This window comes from Trichoplusia ni, chromosome 12, assembly GCF_003590095.1.
Source record: "Trichoplusia ni isolate ovarian cell line Hi5 chromosome 12, tn1, whole genome shotgun sequence".
NCBI classification, from domain to species: Eukaryota; Metazoa; Arthropoda; class Insecta; order Lepidoptera; family Noctuidae; genus Trichoplusia; species Trichoplusia ni.
Genome location: NC_039489.1, coordinates 6167849 through 6186757, shown reverse-complemented (window position 1 = coordinate 6186757; position 18909 = coordinate 6167849). Strand labels below are relative to the sequence as shown.

At 35.2% G+C, this 18909-nt stretch overlaps 3 protein-coding genes across 3 annotated transcripts; 2 read left to right on the top strand and 1 right to left on the bottom strand.

Annotated features, from left to right (window-relative positions):
- Positions 1–1640: 1640 nt before the first annotated feature.
- On the top strand, positions 1641–4967 carry LOC113499226 (UDP-glucuronosyltransferase 2B7-like). The gene is made up of 4 exons (XM_026879620.1): positions 1641–2653; positions 2763–2985; positions 3276–3495; positions 3568–4967. Exons 1-4 carry the CDS (start codon positions 1832–1834, stop codon positions 3854–3856), a joined length of 1554 nt encoding a protein of 517 aa, XP_026735421.1. The 5' UTR covers positions 1641–1831; the 3' UTR covers positions 3857–4967.
- A 2362-nt stretch (positions 4968–7329) lies between these two features.
- LOC113499578 lies at positions 7330–12170 on the top strand. The gene is made up of 8 exons (XM_026880093.1): positions 7330–8358; positions 8448–8670; positions 8773–8992; positions 9298–9583; positions 9964–10833; positions 10927–11149; positions 11251–11470; positions 11838–12170. The coding sequence occupies exons 1-8, from the start codon at positions 7519–7521 to the stop codon at positions 12118–12120; spliced, it is 3165 nt and encodes a 1054-aa protein (XP_026735894.1). The 5' UTR covers positions 7330–7518; the 3' UTR covers positions 12121–12170.
- Positions 12171–16446: 4276 nt separating this feature from the next.
- On the bottom strand, positions 16447–18672 carry LOC113499364 (UDP-glucuronosyltransferase 2B17-like). Its single transcript, XM_026879815.1, has 4 exons — positions 17808–18672; positions 17411–17633; positions 16994–17213; positions 16447–16881 (listed from the first exon to the last, which is right to left on the bottom strand). The coding sequence occupies exons 1-4, from the start codon at positions 18630–18632 to the stop codon at positions 16593–16595; spliced, it is 1557 nt and encodes a 518-aa protein (XP_026735616.1). The 5' UTR covers positions 18633–18672; the 3' UTR covers positions 16447–16592.
- Between the last annotated feature and the right edge of the window lie 237 nt (positions 18673–18909).

The window sequence follows — 18909 nt, the reverse complement described above, 5'->3', positions numbered from 1 at the left end:
GTTATTTGCCTTGTAGGATAAATAATTTAAAACATTATTTTTTAAGGTTTTTAAGGGTCATTCCAGAATTACGATTAAATTTATAAGGAGGACTATAATCGCCAATAACATTCATTAAAATTTATTTGATGAATTAAAAAAAATCTTACATAGTAAAAGATAAAAATATTTAATTACTGCAGCTGAAATTTTTCTAGGTGTCATCAAGCTCTTTCTCTGGAACTAAATCAGATATTATAACTCAAAGTTTAGGCAGCATCCGTAAGCAATACTGTCGGTTGACATTTTGTTTTCCAATTACTTTACAAATCCAATTACCACAGGAAAGTATTTCATTTAAGGAACGAAAGTTGTGAAAGATTTTCCTAAATCAATTCAGTAGTTTCTGAGATAACCCCTACGACATCATTCTACAAATGTGTGACAGATAAAATTTATGTCGATTAACGACAGACGTAAAAGATTTTACTGATGGATTGAAAAAAAGCAATAAATTATTAAACTAATAAATGATACTACTAATAAGATAACAATTGAGTTACCTGCACTCACGAGCAAAATTAGAGGCACACAAGAAATTAATATGTCAATTGCGAGCCAGATTACCGAAGCACAGAATTCAGAAAAATATTTTTTTTTAATATTCACTCATCAAATTTATTGATTGCTAAACCAATTTTGATTGTTAGGATTCATATTTAAACCAGAAACAGATTTGTAAAAATATCAACTGTTTGGCTATAACAGTTTATGAGGCACAGTGAAGTGACAGAAGGAAGAGCCGATAGACAGATGGACAAACAGCTGAGTCTTAATAATAGGCTTCACAAACAACACTTGCTGTCACTAATCGTGGTCTGACTGCAGAAAAATGTGCGATTTTTTTCCGGATGGGAATTCGTCAAATCAATTCTTCTGCTTTGGATTGAATAGAACTTTACTGATTTAAACTTACCCATGTTTTTTCATTTGTTCTTTGTGTATCGGGGCCATGGTAACCCTTTTTGACAATCCTTCTTCGCTGAAACCTCAGAATCTACTAGTTTAAACTACTGGACGCACTCACGGCTTTTTTATACGCGGTATTTCTATGACAGCAATATAACCCAGATGGACTGACCCGGGCCCCAATTCTGGTATTTATAATGGCGGATGGATGGTTGGAAATTGGATTCTCAATTGGCACCATTTCTATTCTGTTTAGCATTTTACCATTTACTATCCAATTGTCATTTATTCATCGGCCATTGTAAGTAGCAAAATCGGGGCCTAGGGGTATACTACCATCACTTGGAGTAATATTATTACGGGTGTAGAAAAAAGACGCTGCTCTAAGCCGTGTAATGTGCACAACCCATAATGATATTACTTTAAGACATGGTGGCTGGCTCCCAGAACAATACCAAATATAAACTCATTGGACATTGAAAGTCTCCAAGAAAGAACTCCAGCTAATAAAAGTGTCAAAGAGGTTAAATAAGTAAATATTATGGCTCCTAAATTGATTGTAAACTTTAACACAAATATAGGTTGCAAAACACATATTCGACATGAAGTCATATTTTTTAGTATTTAGCTTAATTCTTAAGATAACAAAACTCTTCGAATACTTTTTTTCTATTCTTTATCAATTTCGTCCTAGATTTGTGTGTTCCATTAATTTTGTCTGTGTGTGTATTTAATAAGTCGGCAACAAAGGATGAGTCAGTAAATAATCCATTCAAACCGATAAGCGATTATAATTACTCCAATTCGATATAAAAACAGTAATCTTGAACATTCAATAGCAGTGCTCTTAAGGAAGGAATTAAGTTAAGACTTATTATTAGACATGGGTATCTTATTCTATTCAGTTACGTTATACGTTTTGTTTGTGAGTACAAATGAAGCGGCAAGGATATTGGTAGTAGTGCCAACTCCTGCCATCAGCCATCAGTCAGTGTTTCGACCTCTCACGCAGGAGCTAGCTAAAAGAGGACACGATGTCACCGTCATCACAACACATCCCGCCTTCCCGAAAGGAAAAGCCCCTGCTAACCTCACAGAAATAGATGTCTATGATATAAGCTACGAAAACTGGCTAAAACCCTTTCAAGAAAAACAATCAACAGATTTAATTAAACAAATGAAACTTCTACCTGATTTAATCCTGAAAACAATTGAGGCGCAATTGAAAGATGAAAACATAGCCAGTTTGCTACGTGATAAAGAACGAAAATTCGATTTACTGATCTTAGAAGCATACGTTCGGAGTTTACTGGTGTATGCACATATATACAAAGTGCCTGTGATTCAAATGAGTACTGCTGGAGCCTTTATTGACTCTTTAATTCAGTTTGGACTTCCTATGCATCCTTTCCTTTATCCCATGGTCCCTAGCATGCGAACAAACAATCTTACTATGTGGGAAAAAGTAAAAGAATTATCCATAATTTATTTTATGAACAGTTTTATGGAAGGCATGATGGTCGAAGAAGAAAAGTTACTAAAAAGGGTTCTTGGCGAGAACTCTCCATCGATGAAGGAATTGAGTGATAATGTGGACATGCTGTTCCTGAATGTCAATCCGATATTTTACGGAATCCGACCAGTGACGCCAAATGTTGTGTTTGTGGGTGGGTTACATCAAAATCCAGAAAAGGAACTACCTGAGGTAAGTTCTTTGATCTGAATCCTTAAACTATCTGAAGCATTATTTGTCGGTCAACCTGTCAGATCAGAACCTATATCACAAAACCTTAAAATACCACATCAAATTTCAGGATCTAAAGTCATATCTGGATTCCTCTAAAAACGGTGTGGTGTATTTAAGTTTTGGTTCGAGCGTGGATCCTACTCTCCTACCCGCCGAAAGAATCCAAGTGCTAGTGAAAGCCACCTCTAAGTTACCTTACGATGTATTATGGAAGTGGAACGGAGACGAGCTGCCTGGACGTACTGAGAACATCAGAATCTCAAAGTGGTTGCCGCAGTCAGATTTACTGAGTAAGCATCATGTCCAACAGCTGCAGTACCTACTAAGTAGTGTATGTCATTCCGAACTTATATATTTGCAAGTGGTTTGATACGAATCTTGTCATTCAAAAGACCACATTTTGGCGCTTTACGTCCATAACAGTCTAGTAAAGGCTTTAAACTTGAGATATAATTTTCATAAAAATGCTTAGACCTGATATTTGAAACAAAAATATAAAACTATTATGCCTGGTAATAAAATTCTTGCTAAAGATATTACTTTGTAGGATTGAGATATTAATACTTTTTTTATTTTTCAGGACATCCCAAAATCAAGTTATTCATAACACAAGGAGGCTTACAATCAACAGATGAAGCGATTACAGCTGGCGTTCCGATGATTGGCGTCCCATTGCTGGGTGACCAATGGTTCAATGTTGAAAGATATGAATATTTAAAAATAGGAGTTCGATTGGATTTGGATATTATTACGGAAGAGAATTTTATAGCAACCGTACACAAAGTTATTGGAGATGATAGGTGGGTATAAAATGTATCTTAAATTAATTCAGGTTGACTAAGAATTCTTAATATCGTATTATTTTATTTCAGCTATAAAAAGAACATCATAAAACTGCGTGGCCTGTTGCGTGACGAGGTGCAGACGTCGCTGGAGCGCGCCGTGTGGTGGACAGAGTACGTGCTGCGGCACGGCGGCGCGAAGCACCTGCGCTCGCCCGCCGCCAACATCTCGTGGTGGGAGTACCTGGAACTGGAACTGGTGCTCACATTACTTGGTGTTTTATTAGCTATTTTAAGTGCGGTGATTCTAATTGTAGTAAAATCGTACAAGTATTTCTTTAGTCGTAAGGAAACTGCTGTTAAAATTAAGCGAAATTGAAATTTTTCGTTTTTTATTCTAGTCTTGGTTTTGTAGTAATCATTCGTGTTTTTTGTTAAAATTTCAACCCTCTCATTATAGTATTGTTTTAAGAATAATTTTATCATAACATGCAAACTGAAACAGGAGTGACCACGCAATTTAAACTGAAGACCACGACTACAGAGTCGCGGGCTACAGCTAGCGATTTATAAAATCTCCCAAAACAGGCGTTAAATAGGCGAAAATAATGTATAAACTGCTCTTTGCAGCATAACTTACGAGTACTCGGGCAAAGCCATAAACATAATCTTTCATAGTCATAAAAATTATAAAAAACTGATTAGATGTCAATAAAATATAACATATACATACATTTATATACATAGTACTATTGCTAGCCTTCTAATAAAACTGTAAGGTCTTCTTCAGTCTTATCGGCCATAATACGCCATAACATACTATGTAGTAATTCCAATTAATATGGTCGAGTAAAAACAAAAGAAACACCCAAATGCCACAATAATAACAATCTTATAATAATGAAAATTTATTTACATCACCATGTGTAGAAAGGTAAGTGCCACAATTTTTCGGAAAATCTAAGGAACTGGTCCACATAACATGTAACATGTATACAATAGCCTAATTATTTTACACACACATTTGCAATAGTCTAGCATCTACTTTGGATTTTTTCAGTTTGGTTCTCCCATAGAGCGGAGGCGAATGATCCCTAGTAGATGCTCCATCACATTATAGATTAAAGTTCTCAAGAAGGCCTCTGCACGTTGGACCTATATCCCCGTACACGCCTTTAAAAGGATCGTTAACCCGTGAATGAAAAAAGATACAATCTTATAAAGTTTAAATACTTTTTTGCATCGGAAATTGATTTGTTTTATTCACTGGTCTTACAAACAAATCGTGGTAGACGGCATAGATTTCTGGCAGTTCCGTCGTCGGACCATTGCATTGCACAGCCAAACTCCCCCCTACTAAGATCGCTAAGGGATCTCAATGCTCTCCTGGACTCATATCCTGATTTTGATATATTTGTGAATGTATGCAAGTTGTAACTGTTGACATGTTTAAATTTTTGTGAAAAGAATAAAACTGTTTTAAAATAATATTTTGCCAATTGTGTAAGTTGTAATTTGATGAAATAGTTGATGATAGTATAGGCTTCGGCCGTTCTATTTAATTTAATAATAACTAAAAATAATTAGACAACTTAAATATTACAAGTCAATACTTCTATGGAAGCACACACTAATTGATTCCACAATTCAAGATATGAGTATCACATTTTCTTATTCATTAACATTTTATACTTCGTTCGTATAAACAAATGAAGCAGCAAGGTTTTTTTTATTCGTCCCAACTCCTGCTATCAGCTACCAGTAAATTTTTGTTATTAGGTACTAGCAAAAAGGTACTAGCCAAAAGAGGCTGGGCCTTTTCTATATTATGTGTGCTTCTAACTATACTACGAGAGTTTATGTTGTGTTTATTTTATTTACAGTCGCTTTAGCAGTGCAAACGCCGCTTAACACATTGTTTGTTTAATATTATCAAACGTTTCGATACGCCTTATCGTTTAGTTTCTCTAGAGATTTTACCTCAATCGTTAATCTTGTATGGTGGTGTCCTATTTTTTTTATTCCACAAAACATTGCAGATCTGTGCTGACAATGATGTTTAAAATATTCGAAGAGACCATTTGCCGAAAAGAATATTAATAGGAAAAATCAAAATCAATTTTGTCAAGTTAGGTTTCAAATTAGCACTTTCTGAACATCAAATAATCATATAAACAGCTCTTTTCTTCGCCCATCCTTCGCCACTTCTAGAAGAAACATATTAGATCGAAGGAGGTGACACGACTGAAGATGCCACTAGTCTCTAATGTCACTGCACAGCTGAAACGAGTTAACACTTTAATATTACTTGGATACATCAGTGCTAGTTGGAACCACATACTATAATCGTAGTAGTGGTAGTAGAATAAAGATAGTCACCATTTGTCAGCTGATGCAATGCCAAAGCTGGATGGTAGCAATAGAGGCTCAGCTAATAAACATCACATCACAGCCACCTCGGATTTGGGCTAATTTGACGATTCCCGTTGGGTCGAAAACTAGTCGTTCTATCCCGATAAATAAACTTGAGTTAACCAAACAACAAATAAATAAATAATGTTGAATCCACCTAATCATTTTTATTGTAATAATGCTATGTCATGCTTCGTGTAGGTACGTAAATTAAGCGTCCCCGCGGTCAGTGCGTGATGAATTTCTATGGATTGCTACGCACCGACTAAATATTACGGTTCAAGTTTAGTCAGGAGTCTACTCGCTTCCTCCTTGTCCATGAGGATACATCCGATTAACCTGAAAAAGTTGACTTATTTGAAGAGAATCCTAAGGGCCGCGAGTCTAACTCGCGAACTTTTTTTTTACTTTTGTAGGTGAATTATCCTGAACACTACCCACTCTCTCAGAGGAGGAAATGGGTAGTGTCAGACACTTACTGACGAAACCTGAACCGCCGTGCTACGTCATCCGCCTTTTTGTGTCGGTGTATGGCAATGCGTTTCAAATGACTGGCGGCCCTGAAATTTTTCCGACATTAACCAACAGATGTTGGTTTTTTAATAAATCTAAATCAAAGATTGACTAGTCTTTGACATCTTACAGTAACTACTTATGATACTAGTTTCTACTATAAAACTAAAAATATGACTCACAAAGGGTAATAAATATTATTTAGGATATAAAAACTTCATAAATTATAGTGTAAATGTTTTTACAATAATTTGTGTTGCAGAATTGTATTCATCTAAACAATAAAGTCATAAATTAATTACATAATGACGCACATTGGTAAAAAAATGAAATAATTTGACTAATTAAATACTTGCACTAACATTGATTATTTAGATATTATTTTACTACTAGTATTACAGACACGAAAGTTTGTATGTATGGATGTAAGGATGTATGGATACATAGATTTCTGTTCTTCTTTCACACAAAATATACTGAACGGATTTAGACGAAACTTGGGACACAAATAGTTTTAACCATAGGATTCTACAATTTTTTTATGTTCCCTTGGGGTTATTTTCGGTTTGTAGCGAGCGGACACGCGGCAACAACTAGTATTAATATGATACCAGCCAATTTACGTCTTACTGCTGGGAAAAGGCCCCTCCTTGCATAGAGAAGGTTCGAGCATTGATCACCACGCTAGTTCACTGCAGGTTTGCGATTTCAGATTCCGATATTTGGAATCCAGGCTTACTAACGATATTGTTCATCATCTTTTGTTTTAGAATATTTAAGAAAGAACATATAGCCATCTAAAAGTCACATCATACAGCTTCAACGTTTACAGCAGTCACAAGACCGAAGAAAAAATTCGTCTGCAATATTATCCATTAAGCTTCCAGACGGATGTAAAAAAAAACCATCATCCTTATTAACGTCAATCACATAGGTTTAATGACAAACCATTTTGATTTACTCACAAAAGGAAACATGAAATTTCCCACAATTCATATAAAAATAACGGAGGATACATATATAAACAAAGAATTAATTCGTATCAGTATAAAAGAAATATCCAAAAATTAAAATTTACCCAGTGTTACTTTGAATGTTCTAGTAAGTTTGTCTACCATGACAAAAGTAATTTTTAGTGTAACTTGTCTTTTACTCGTACTTGTAAGATCTAATCACGCAGCAAGGGTCCTAGCAGTGTTTCCATCACCATCCATTAGTCACCAAGTTGTATTTCGTCCTCTAACTCAAGAACTAGTGAAGAGAGGTCATGAAGTCACAGTCATCACACCAGATCCTGTGTTTAAAAATACTGGAGCACCTCCTAATCTAACAGAAATCGACGTCCATGACGTCTCGTATAAAATATGGCAAGACACATTCCTGAAGAAATCTTCTAAAGGGGAAAAAAGTGATTTAGTACCACAAATCACAATAATTTTCGAGGCATTTTATCAAATTCTAGAAGCACAGTTAAAAAGCAAGGAGGTACAAGCATTAATTAATGACAAGAACAAACAGTTTGATCTGTTACTGCTCGAAGCTTGCGTTCGATCGACGATAGTGTTTTCACACATCTACAAAAATATTCCAGTCATTCTTGTCAGTTCGTTGGGTGGAACAAATTTTAATTATGAAGTTTTAGGTGCAGCAGGACACCCCATACTTTTTCCTGACTTTTTCCACCAGAAAGTTCACAATCTCACTTTCTGGGAAAAACTTCATATGCTGTACACTCACTACCAACTTACGAAACTTCATGAAAGTATTGCAGAGCTTGAAGATTCTATGCTTCAAAAACAGTTTGGTCCTAACATACAATCAGTGACAGAGTTGAGTAACAACGTTGACATGTTGTTCCTGAACATACATCCAATGTTTGAAGGAGTCCGGCCGGTTCCTCCATCAGTGGTTTACATAGAAGGACTCCATCTGAAACCACAGAAGGAACTATCTACTGTAAGTATAAAATTTTCCGTATGCATAGACATAGTATTCTGACCTTCTGCTTAAATGAAATCAAAATAATCGTTCTCTGTTCTTTTAAGGACCTCAAGTCATATTTAGACTCGTCTAAAAATGGAGTGATATACTTAAGCTTTGGGACAAACGTTGTGCCGTCAGATTTACCAAAAGAGAAAATTGCGATATTCACAAAAGTGTTTTCTCAACTTCCTTATGATGTGCTGTGGAAGTGGGATAAGGATGACCTGCCAGGACGGAGTGATAACATTAGAATAGCAAAATGGTTGCCGCAGTCCGATCTTTTGAGTAAGACTTAAGTTTTATTGGATTTTCTGGATTTATTGGGTAGTGTTTTTTGAAATCTTGCTCTTACAGTCAATGATACTAAGCATTATAATTACATTGTAGGACATCCAAAAGTCAAAGCATTCATAACGCAAGGAGGTTTACAATCAACTGATGAAGCTATTGTTGCTGGTGTTCCAATGATTGGTTTTCCCATGTTGGGTGATCAATGGTTTAATGTTGAAAAATACAAATACCACAAAATTGGGATTGGATTAGATATTGAAACAGTCACTGAGCAGACATTAGAGAATGCTATCAAAACTGTAATTGAAGATGAAAGGTAAGTTTATTACAACACAGAGTTAAATTTTGTGCAAATTGAGTCAATTTTGTGCGATTTTTCCAAGATGGTAATTCTGACATTTTGATGAGTTGATTTATAAAGTATTTGGTAACCTTAAAAAAATCCGATGATTATAACATAACATCAATTTACAAATTAGGATGTTGCCATATCCTACGTATTAAAGCGATAACTATTATTCATAGTAACTGTTTTGGCGTCCCATGTTAACCCAAGCAGCATCGCGATCTGCGAACAATTCTATCACAATAAACGAATATACCAAAGTATTTTATTTTCAGTTTTCGCCGCAATATACGAAGAGTTCGAAACTTAATGCAGGATAATCTGCAACCTCCCTTAGAGCGTGCCATTTGGTGGGTGGAACATGTTCTGCGGCACGGCGGCGCGAAGCACCTGCGCTCGCCCGCCGCCAACATCTCGTGGGCGGAGTACCTAGAACTGGAACTGGTGCTCACATTACTGGCAGGACTGTTTACCATTTTCACCATAACTATTTTTACTATTTATAAACTGTATTTCCACATTTCCACATTTCTTAAAAGTAAATCTAAAGTTAAAGTTTTTTAAGGAATTACTTTTAGTAAATACCGTTAGTGTGAAACAAATTAAAAAAATAAAAATATGTTATTTTTATAGTCTGTTTATTAGTCACAATTAAAGAGCTCATAAAGATGAGACACATTAATTAAAGAGTTTTATTGATATAATAAAACATATCAATCTTAATACCTATTCGATAAACCTTTAGAAAAAAAAGTGTTCTCCTAGCCCAACAATTTAACTACATTAGAGAAAAGAGCGAAATTGTTAGGACCGCTTGGAGTGTTTGAATCATTATTCAGGCGTATTTAAATTCATGCAAATAATGAATTTTCTCACGACTCATCAAATAAATAAAACAGCGATCGAGTCCGATATAAAAATACTCTCGACAACGTGTTTAGTGTAATTTTTTGAACGTGAGTGTAAGTGCGTCTACAATGTCTACTATACTGTATATTCTCCTTTATTTTATATTTGTGACTACTAATGAAGCATCCAGAATCCTGGCAGTGGTACCGACACCATCCATCAGTCATCAAGCTGTTTTCCGTACTTTAACTCAAGAACTGGTAAAGAGAGGTCACGAGGTCACAGTCATCACAACAGATCCTGAGTTCAAAAATATTGGAGCACCTCCTAACCTAACAGAAATCGACGTCCATGACGTCTCGTATAAAATATGGCACGATACATTCATTACAAAAGCTTCTAAAGGAAAAAAGAATGATATAGTATCACAGATGGAAATTGTTTTTAAAGGATTGACTCAAATTCTAGAAGCGCAATTGCAAACTAAAGAGGTCCAAGCGTTAATAAGTGACAAAGGAAAATCATTTGATCTGTTATTACTTGAAGCCTGTGTTCGACCAGCTTTAATATTTTCTCACATCTACAAAAATGTTCCAGTTATTCTTATTAGTTCCATGGGTGGTACAAATATAAATTATAAAGTAATAGGTGCAGAAGTCCACCCTCTGTTATACCCTGACCATTTCCACCAGAGTATTTACAATCTGACTTCCTGGGAAAAGCTTCGTGCGCTGTACACTCACTACCAATTTAAGAAACTTCATGAAAATATGGCGGAATTTGAAGATACTATGCTTCAAAAACAGTTTGGTGATGACTTACCATCAGTAACGGAGTTGAGTAGCAACGTTGACATGTTGTTCCTGAACATACATCCAATATTTGAAGGTATCCGTCCGGTTCCACCGTCAGTAGTTTATATAGAAGGACTCCACCTAAAACCACAGAAGGAACTACCTACTGTAAGTACAAAGTTATATGCCTAGATAGTTTTCTTACCTTAATAAACGATACAGCAAAATTTCGAAATGAAAATCATCGTTCTGTGTTTTTAGGACCTCAAGTCATATTTAGACTCGTCTAAAAATGGAGTGATATACTTAAGCTTTGGGACAAACGTTGTGCCGTCAGATTTACCAAAAGAGAAAATTGCGATATTCACAAAAGTGTTTTCTCAACTTCCTTATGACGTGCTTTGGAAGTGGGATAACGATGACCTGCCAGGACGGAGTGATAACATTAGAATAGCAAAATGGTTGCCGCAGTCCGATCTTTTGAGTAAGACTTAGTTTTATTGGATTTTCTGGATTTATTGGGTAGTGTTTTTTGAATTCTTGCTCTTACAGTCAATGATACTAAGCATTATAATTACATTGTAGGACATCCAAAAGTCAAAGCATTCATAACGCAAGGAGGTTTACAATCAACTGATGAAGCTGTTGTTGCTGGCGTGCCAATGATTGGTTTTCCCATGCTGGGTGATCAATGGTTTAATGTTGAAAAATACAAATACCACAACATTGGGATTGGATTAGATATCGAAACAGTCACTGAGCAGATATTGGAAAATGCCATTAAAACTGTAATTGAAGATGAAAGGTAAGTTTATTTCGATTATTTTTATTTAATTCGGAATAGTTTCTTGTGCTCCCTTTTTCATAATAACAGCACATAGTTCTGTTTCGTGCAAAGTGAATCCAATTAATAGATCTAAGGCTCGGTTAATTTTAAAAAGTTAATTTTTATAATTTGTAACTATATAAGTTGGTTGGTTGAGGAATCCAACGATCATGACATGAAATTCGGTTATTGCTATAGTTACAATTTAGTCGATTTGGCGTACCGTGGTCTCCCAAGCTGGATCGCGATCCACGTTCAGCACCCAAGTTCGGGCACCCAAACAATTCTATCAGTAGAAATATAAAAGTTCAAGTAAAGCTAGAAACTATTGTATTTAATTTTACAGTTTTCGCCGCAATATACAAAGACTTCGAACAATAATGCAGGAGAACCCACAGCCTCCCTTAGAGCGTGCTATTTGGTGGACGGAGTACGTGCTGCGGCACGGCGGCGCGAAGCACCTGCGCTCGCCCGCCGCCAACATCTCGTGGTGGGAGTACCAAGAACTGGAACTTTCTGTTCTGACTTTACTGCTGGAACTATTATTCATTTTCATTGTAATTCCTATAACAATGTACAAACTGTGCATCTACTGGGTGAACAATAGTTCTAAAATAAAGGATTCTTAAAGATGTAAACTGAAAATTTTATTGTGTGAAATAAAATTTGTTTTGATTGACTTTTGTATAGTTTTTATCATTATTTATTTTCTATTGCAACCTTAAAAGTCTAAGAAGGCCTACATACCTAACCTATACATGGAACAAAATCCTCTTGATCTAGAGTATTCACAGTAGTAGCATAGCAGCAAGTACAGAAGCATTCGTTTTAATTCAGGGATATCAACGAAACGCGTTCAATTTCATTCGCTTATCTATGTAATGGCAAAAGGAACTTTGCTCATGAGCGGAAACCGGGTGGCGCTAATGTAAGCGGAGTGAGAATGATTGCGATTATGATAATTTTTATATATATGTTAATGAGGTTTTTTGTTGATGACGTCATTATGAATGTTACATTGAATTTGTCTGTTGTTCGGGCTTAATTTGGATATAGTAATTATTGTTAATCACAAACGAGAGTAATGACATTGATATTAAGAATCCAAATTCTTGAGCGTATGTTTGTATCCTGAAGCTTAAATATCGCCATTTTTGATAAAATTTATTATAGAGGTAGGTGTGTGGGTTTTGTATTTTTTTTTGGAAATAATGGCGTCTCTCTTCCGCAACGATTTTTCTCAGGATGGGAAATCACCAAATGAATACTTCTGTTTCGGTTTCGACTTTTACAGAATGAAACCCACCTTAATTCCCCATTTGTGTACCGGGGTCGTAGTAACCCTTTTGTATAATCTCGCTCACCTGCTATTCCGGCAGGCATCAAATCTGATCTATTTTACAGAAGACAAGTGACACTCTGAATTAAGACATAGGCTCCGTTTATTCGACTGCCCAAGCATAGAATCATAATGACTTGCAGCTATAGCGACATTCAACCAGGCGAAGCCTCGGGAAAAAGGTATAATATACATATATAGTAAAGGTATAAATAGAGAGTAAAATTCGTTGTTTCATGTTTTTCATATTTGTATTTTTTTACCCAACGGCGTCCGAAAATGTTTTTTTTTGTCTCGTTCACACTTCGGTTATTCTTTATATTTATCGTGACAAATTATTTGATTCATAGTTAATTGTAATTGTTGATTTAAAAAATAATAAAGTCATCTTTTGTGATGATAAAAACAACACATTTTATTGTGTTCATGCACTGAATACATAAGATTCTGAGTAAATTCTGTTTTGTATTCAATTTTAATGTAATACTTTTCAAGCATTGTTGGGTCAGACAATGTCAAACTAAAATGATAAAAAAAAATATGTGTGAGAACATAGTGTTTGTTTAAAATTAATTTATTGTTAAATTATATTAATGTATTTGCTCAGAACGAATAATGTTAAGAAAATCTTTTGCATCGTAAAAGAATATTCTAAGAATTTATTCTTTTGATCCGACTTAAAAAAAGAGGAGGATTCGTCTGTCTTTTGTTCGTCTTTTAAACTGGATTAAACGTTTGTCTTGATTATTTTTCATTTTACGTGAAATAACTATCATTTTGTAAGTCACATTTAAACGTTATCAAGTTTAGCTTAATTGTTTTTTGTTTGGTGTTAGTTTTAGGCGTTTGTTATAAAACCATATTATTAAACTTATAAACAAATCTGTCAAAATTCTTTTGGCCTATTACCAGTCTTCTAAAAAACCTGATTGTTTTATATAGCACAGAACGACTTCTCTCTCCAACACCTGCAATAATAGGCTTTGAAAGATGTTGGTAGGCTTTTAAAAGAAAAACTGTAGAAACATTTCTAAAAGGAAAAGGTTAAGTTATCGTCCAAAAAGTCCGCATTCAAAATTTTAAGTGGTTTCTCAACACTCGCTTGTACTAAGGCCACATTCCCCACAAAAGCGTCTTTTACATTAAGTGCGATGCTAAAAACATGGCTCCTATTAATTATTATTGGTTTTGTTTCGAGAACTTCGCTGTGTTCTCTTATCTAATAATGTTGTTTTGAAAATTAATTCAATATTAATTTTTGTCCGCAAATATTTGCAAGATGTTGAGTTGCTCGAATATTTTTGGCAGGCGTTTATAGAAATAATGTAGAGTTGAATGTTGGTGTTAAATATTTCGATCTTAACTTTACTCATTAAAATTTATAGCTGTACATTTGAACGCAGTCTGGGCGATTAGTTTGTTTTATGAATAGCAAAATAAACCTTGGCTTTAGGCCCTTATGCATGCATATAGTCAGTTATTTTTTATTAGCCTATAAAAATATTTGCACTTACAACTTAAACCTTTTTAAAATTAAAAAATAAAAATGTCTGGAAATATATAAAAATATTTTCTTTCTTTTTGCGATTTCCGTATAACATTGAAATTGATATTCAAATATTGGTGCTGCTATTAATAAATTAAATCTCACTGAAAGTCAAAAAATTCAGAATTCTTCACATTCAACTAGTTTAAAACAAGAATCAATGTAACCTGTAATAATACGGAGTACCCATAAAAACACCATTTTCTTCAACTTTTCTTGGAAAATTTTAGAACTCTATAAAAAAGGTCCTGCCTACCTATTCCAAAAAAAAACACAATTCAGTCTCGTTAAAAGAAGTCATACAATTTTTTATTGTCCAATTATTCAAAGTTCAGAACTAAGTTCTCGAGGTAATATCCCGAAACTTTCTTACGAAACAAATTGGGTTCTTTTGTCTTTAAAATTTTACGTTAAAACTTAAACTAATTATAGATATGTTATGGAAGTGATGTTTTGTAATTTAAGTTCAAGTTACGTGGCTTGTAAATAAGGACGTTTGTCTGGATAGTAGCTTTTGAGAAGGTGCTTCTCAATCAGAAGCCTATGATGGCTGGGAGCCTTCTTACATAACGGCAAGAATATCAGTTTAAGAGGTGTCAGTAGGCGATCAGGTAGCGAAACTGTGAAGAGAAGACACTATACCAGATAAATGTATCATGATGACTTAAAAAGGGCTCACTTAACACGTTTACGTTTGCTACGACATCAATATCTGCGACGCATCACAGACCAACAAATTCGTTTAAGTTTATGCAGCCATCAGATTTCTTATTCTACTAGAATACGCATTCGTGTGTATCAACTTCTGTAATACACATTTTTGCTTCTATAACAATTTTTAATAAATCAGCACCCACAGTGCTGTAAAAAAGTTTTGCCATTCCAGGGCTGGCCCATTATTTGTGGTATGTTCTCCCATACAAAGGGCGCCGGCGACGCGTACACATTACTGTGGTCAGTTTCCGCAACGCAATTCTTTTGCTGTCTGACAAAAGTTATAGGCGGTCGAATCTTTTAATTTGAATCTTTTTGTAAGGGTGATGTAATAGGGTATTTGTTCTTTAATAATTGGACAAAACCGAGCTTTTTAAAAATATCTCTTAGAAAAAAATGTGAACAAGTCACATGGCACATACATGCTGCGAAGACATTGATATTGTCTGGTTATTTAAGTGCTCGAAATTTTTTGCTGAATTTACAAAACCGCGCGCGGCTATGCATATTATTGACCAATATCATAACCTGTGGAAAGGTTCATCCTGGAACGGACAGAGTTTAACCAATGTGCACATGATTCGACGACCTGCTCTTCTCGCTGCTCGTGCCCGCGAGATAAAATGAACCATAAACGGTCTGCGAGCTGTACTTACAGACATAAGACACAACGAGACATTTTTTGTATACGGCTTTATTTAAAGGTTCATCAAGTATATTCATCAAGACTCTAATTATAAGCACAGAATGACAATTGTTACGAATCATTAGTATTCCTAAGGTGATTGTGAATGTATTTATCTTTATTCAGATCAATCAACAGGTTAATTTGTTGTGCTAATGTTTTCGTACAAAACTCGTTTTAATCCGAGATAAAAAAACGTAGATTCTGTGCTATAAAAAGCAACGTGTACTACGTTGCTTTTTATTATATCAGTACTAATATACCTCACTTGACCGGCAGACCGACGCAAGCCTCAAAGTATAACATCAAGGTCAATTTGAAGACCTTGCTTGACCAACTGATAAAATATCTTATCAATATATTACGTCAGGCAGTACAACGAGTTTTTTGATCAATAAACATTAAAACAATTGCGTTGTTGCTGTTGCATGTTACGTTATAAGTGCATATGCTCTTGGACATGTGGTCACTTTTTTATCTCAACAAGTCTGATCAATAGATAGTGATATCTATTTATCTGTCTGCGGAATCTTTTATTAGCATTGATATGTAAAACAGTGATTCAGCTTTATATGAAAGTACGCAGGGGGGATAATTTATCTAATTACAATAACCTTGGTACCCAACAAACACTTGAGATAAGGACTCCTCCTATCAGAACAAACACGATATTATTTTTAGAATATTTTATTATTTTTATGTACTATCCATATATCACTTAAGAAAATATTGGAAGCTACTAGCAGTCTTTGTAAATCGTCGTTCAGAATGGATCTCATTCAGCTGACAGCTTATTAAGATTATTAAATTTAATATACTAACTACGTTTGGATTTTACGGAAGACCTCGAACTTTTAAATATTAGCTTGTACAGTTTTCGGACGACGATGAACACAACACTTAAAATTACGGATAGTCCTGTCAGTAATGTGAGCACCAGTTCCAGTTCTAGATACTCCACCCACGAGATGTTGGCGGCGGGCGAGCGCAGGTGCTTCGCGCCGCCGTGCCGCAGCACGTACTCCGTCCACCACACGGCGCGCTCCAGTGGAGTTTGTGGTGCATCATGCATTATACTTCTCAACTTTTCTATATTGCGTCGATAACTGAAAGATAACACATTTATTAAAATGTTGTACGCTATACCTTTCAAAACATGACTCTCTATTCTTGTTTACTAAAATTTTAAACAGTAGAATTAAGTCAACTGAATCTTACCTGTCATTTGTAATCACTTCAATGATGGCGTTCTTAAATTTTTCCTCTGTTACATCTTCTAAATCAACTCGCAGTCCGATTTTAAGAGATACATATCTCTCAACGTTGAACCATTGATCTACCATCAAGGGCATACCAAGCAAAGGTACACCGGAGACTATGGCTTCATCAGTTGATTGAAGACCTCCCTGAGTTATGAATAACTTGACATTAGGATGTTCTGAAAAAGAAACAAACGGCAGTTATAAAACCAGTGCAATTAAGTCAAATCTAAATCTAAAGTTTTTATTTCAAGTAGGCGCTTCCCGAGGCACTTTTAAATGTTTCATTAATGACACTAGGCGCACGGTTTCAAAATATAATTCCTATGGATAAATATAATGTAATGTATTATAATATAATGTATTAAAAACTTACTCAGTAGGTCGGACTGTGGTAACCACTTTGAGATTCTGATGTTCTCAGTACGTCCAGGCAGCTCGTCTCCGTTCCACTTCCATAACACATCGTAAGGCAACTGAGAGAATGCTTTCACTAGAACTTGGATTTTTTCGGCTGGTAGTAGAGTAGGATCGACGTTAGTACCAAAACTGATGTAAATCACGCCATTTTTGGAAGAGTCCAAATATGATTTGAGATCCTGAAAATATATTTACGTAAAATTAATATTCTCTCAACCTTTTAAAGGAAACACGGTACATAGATAAAGAAGTTTAAATGATGGTAAAGAATTTTCGTAATTGTGGGACATGATACAAGCAGTATAAAAATAAAAGGGAACAGTACATTGTAAGTTAAAACGTAAAATACTTACAGCAGGTAAATCTTTTCTTGGAGTTGTATGTAAGCCTCCAACAAACACAACATTCGGAGGTACTGGTCTTATACCTTCAAAAATTGGGTTCACATTTAAAAATACCATATCCACGTTATTGCTAAGTTCAGTCCCTGTTGGAAATTCAGGTCCAAAATGTCTTTTCAGCATCTTATCGTCCAAAGCTATAGATTCTCCAATTAAATATTGGTACCTCATGAATATATAGGTTTCACTTATTTTGTCCCATAATGTGAGATTATTCAAGCGTTGTCGTGGAACTCCAGGGTACAACAACGGATGATAAGGAACGCCAAGCGTTTGAAAATTATCAAGCACAAATCCCAAAGAACTGAACAGAATAACTGGAACCTTATGAAAATGTGTTAATGAAAGCGCAGGCCGAACACAGTCTTCTAGAATCAACAAATCAAATTTTTGCTCTTTCCCTAAGACCAAACTTGCCACTCGTTCATCTTTCAACTGGGTATCAAATAGTATTCTTATCAAGTTCAAAAGTATTTCTGATTGGGTTAATAGATCATCCGTACGAGGACTTGACATAAAGCTTTTCATCCATATGTCGTATGATAAATCATGGATGTCAATTTCTGTCAAGTTAGCAGGTGCTTTTCCTTTCGGGAAGGCGGGATCTGTTGTGATGACGGTGACATCGTGTCCTCTCTTAGCTAGCTCTTGAGTCACTGGTCGAAACACTACTTGGTGGCTGATGGAAGGGGTCGGGAACATCGCCAATATCCTCGCCGCCTCATTTGAATTTACGAATAAAAGATAACACGTTAATAAATACAGATACGCCACCATGTTTACCGTCACACTGATATGTTTACACTTATCCACAATGTCGTTCGTTAACTATATATACCGCTTCAGATTAGCGATACGATCGTTCAACCTTGTTTGGTTTATACGTTAAAAAGGTTGGTATTTTTCAACATGTCATTGTAATGAAATCGTGGAGAGATGGAAACTGCATCGATTTTTTTAAAAGAATAGTTTTCTAACTCTTAAAAAGGTAATTTATTGTTTGCCAAGTCACGTTTAAAATCGATATTTAGATTATACTTTTAATCGATTTTTG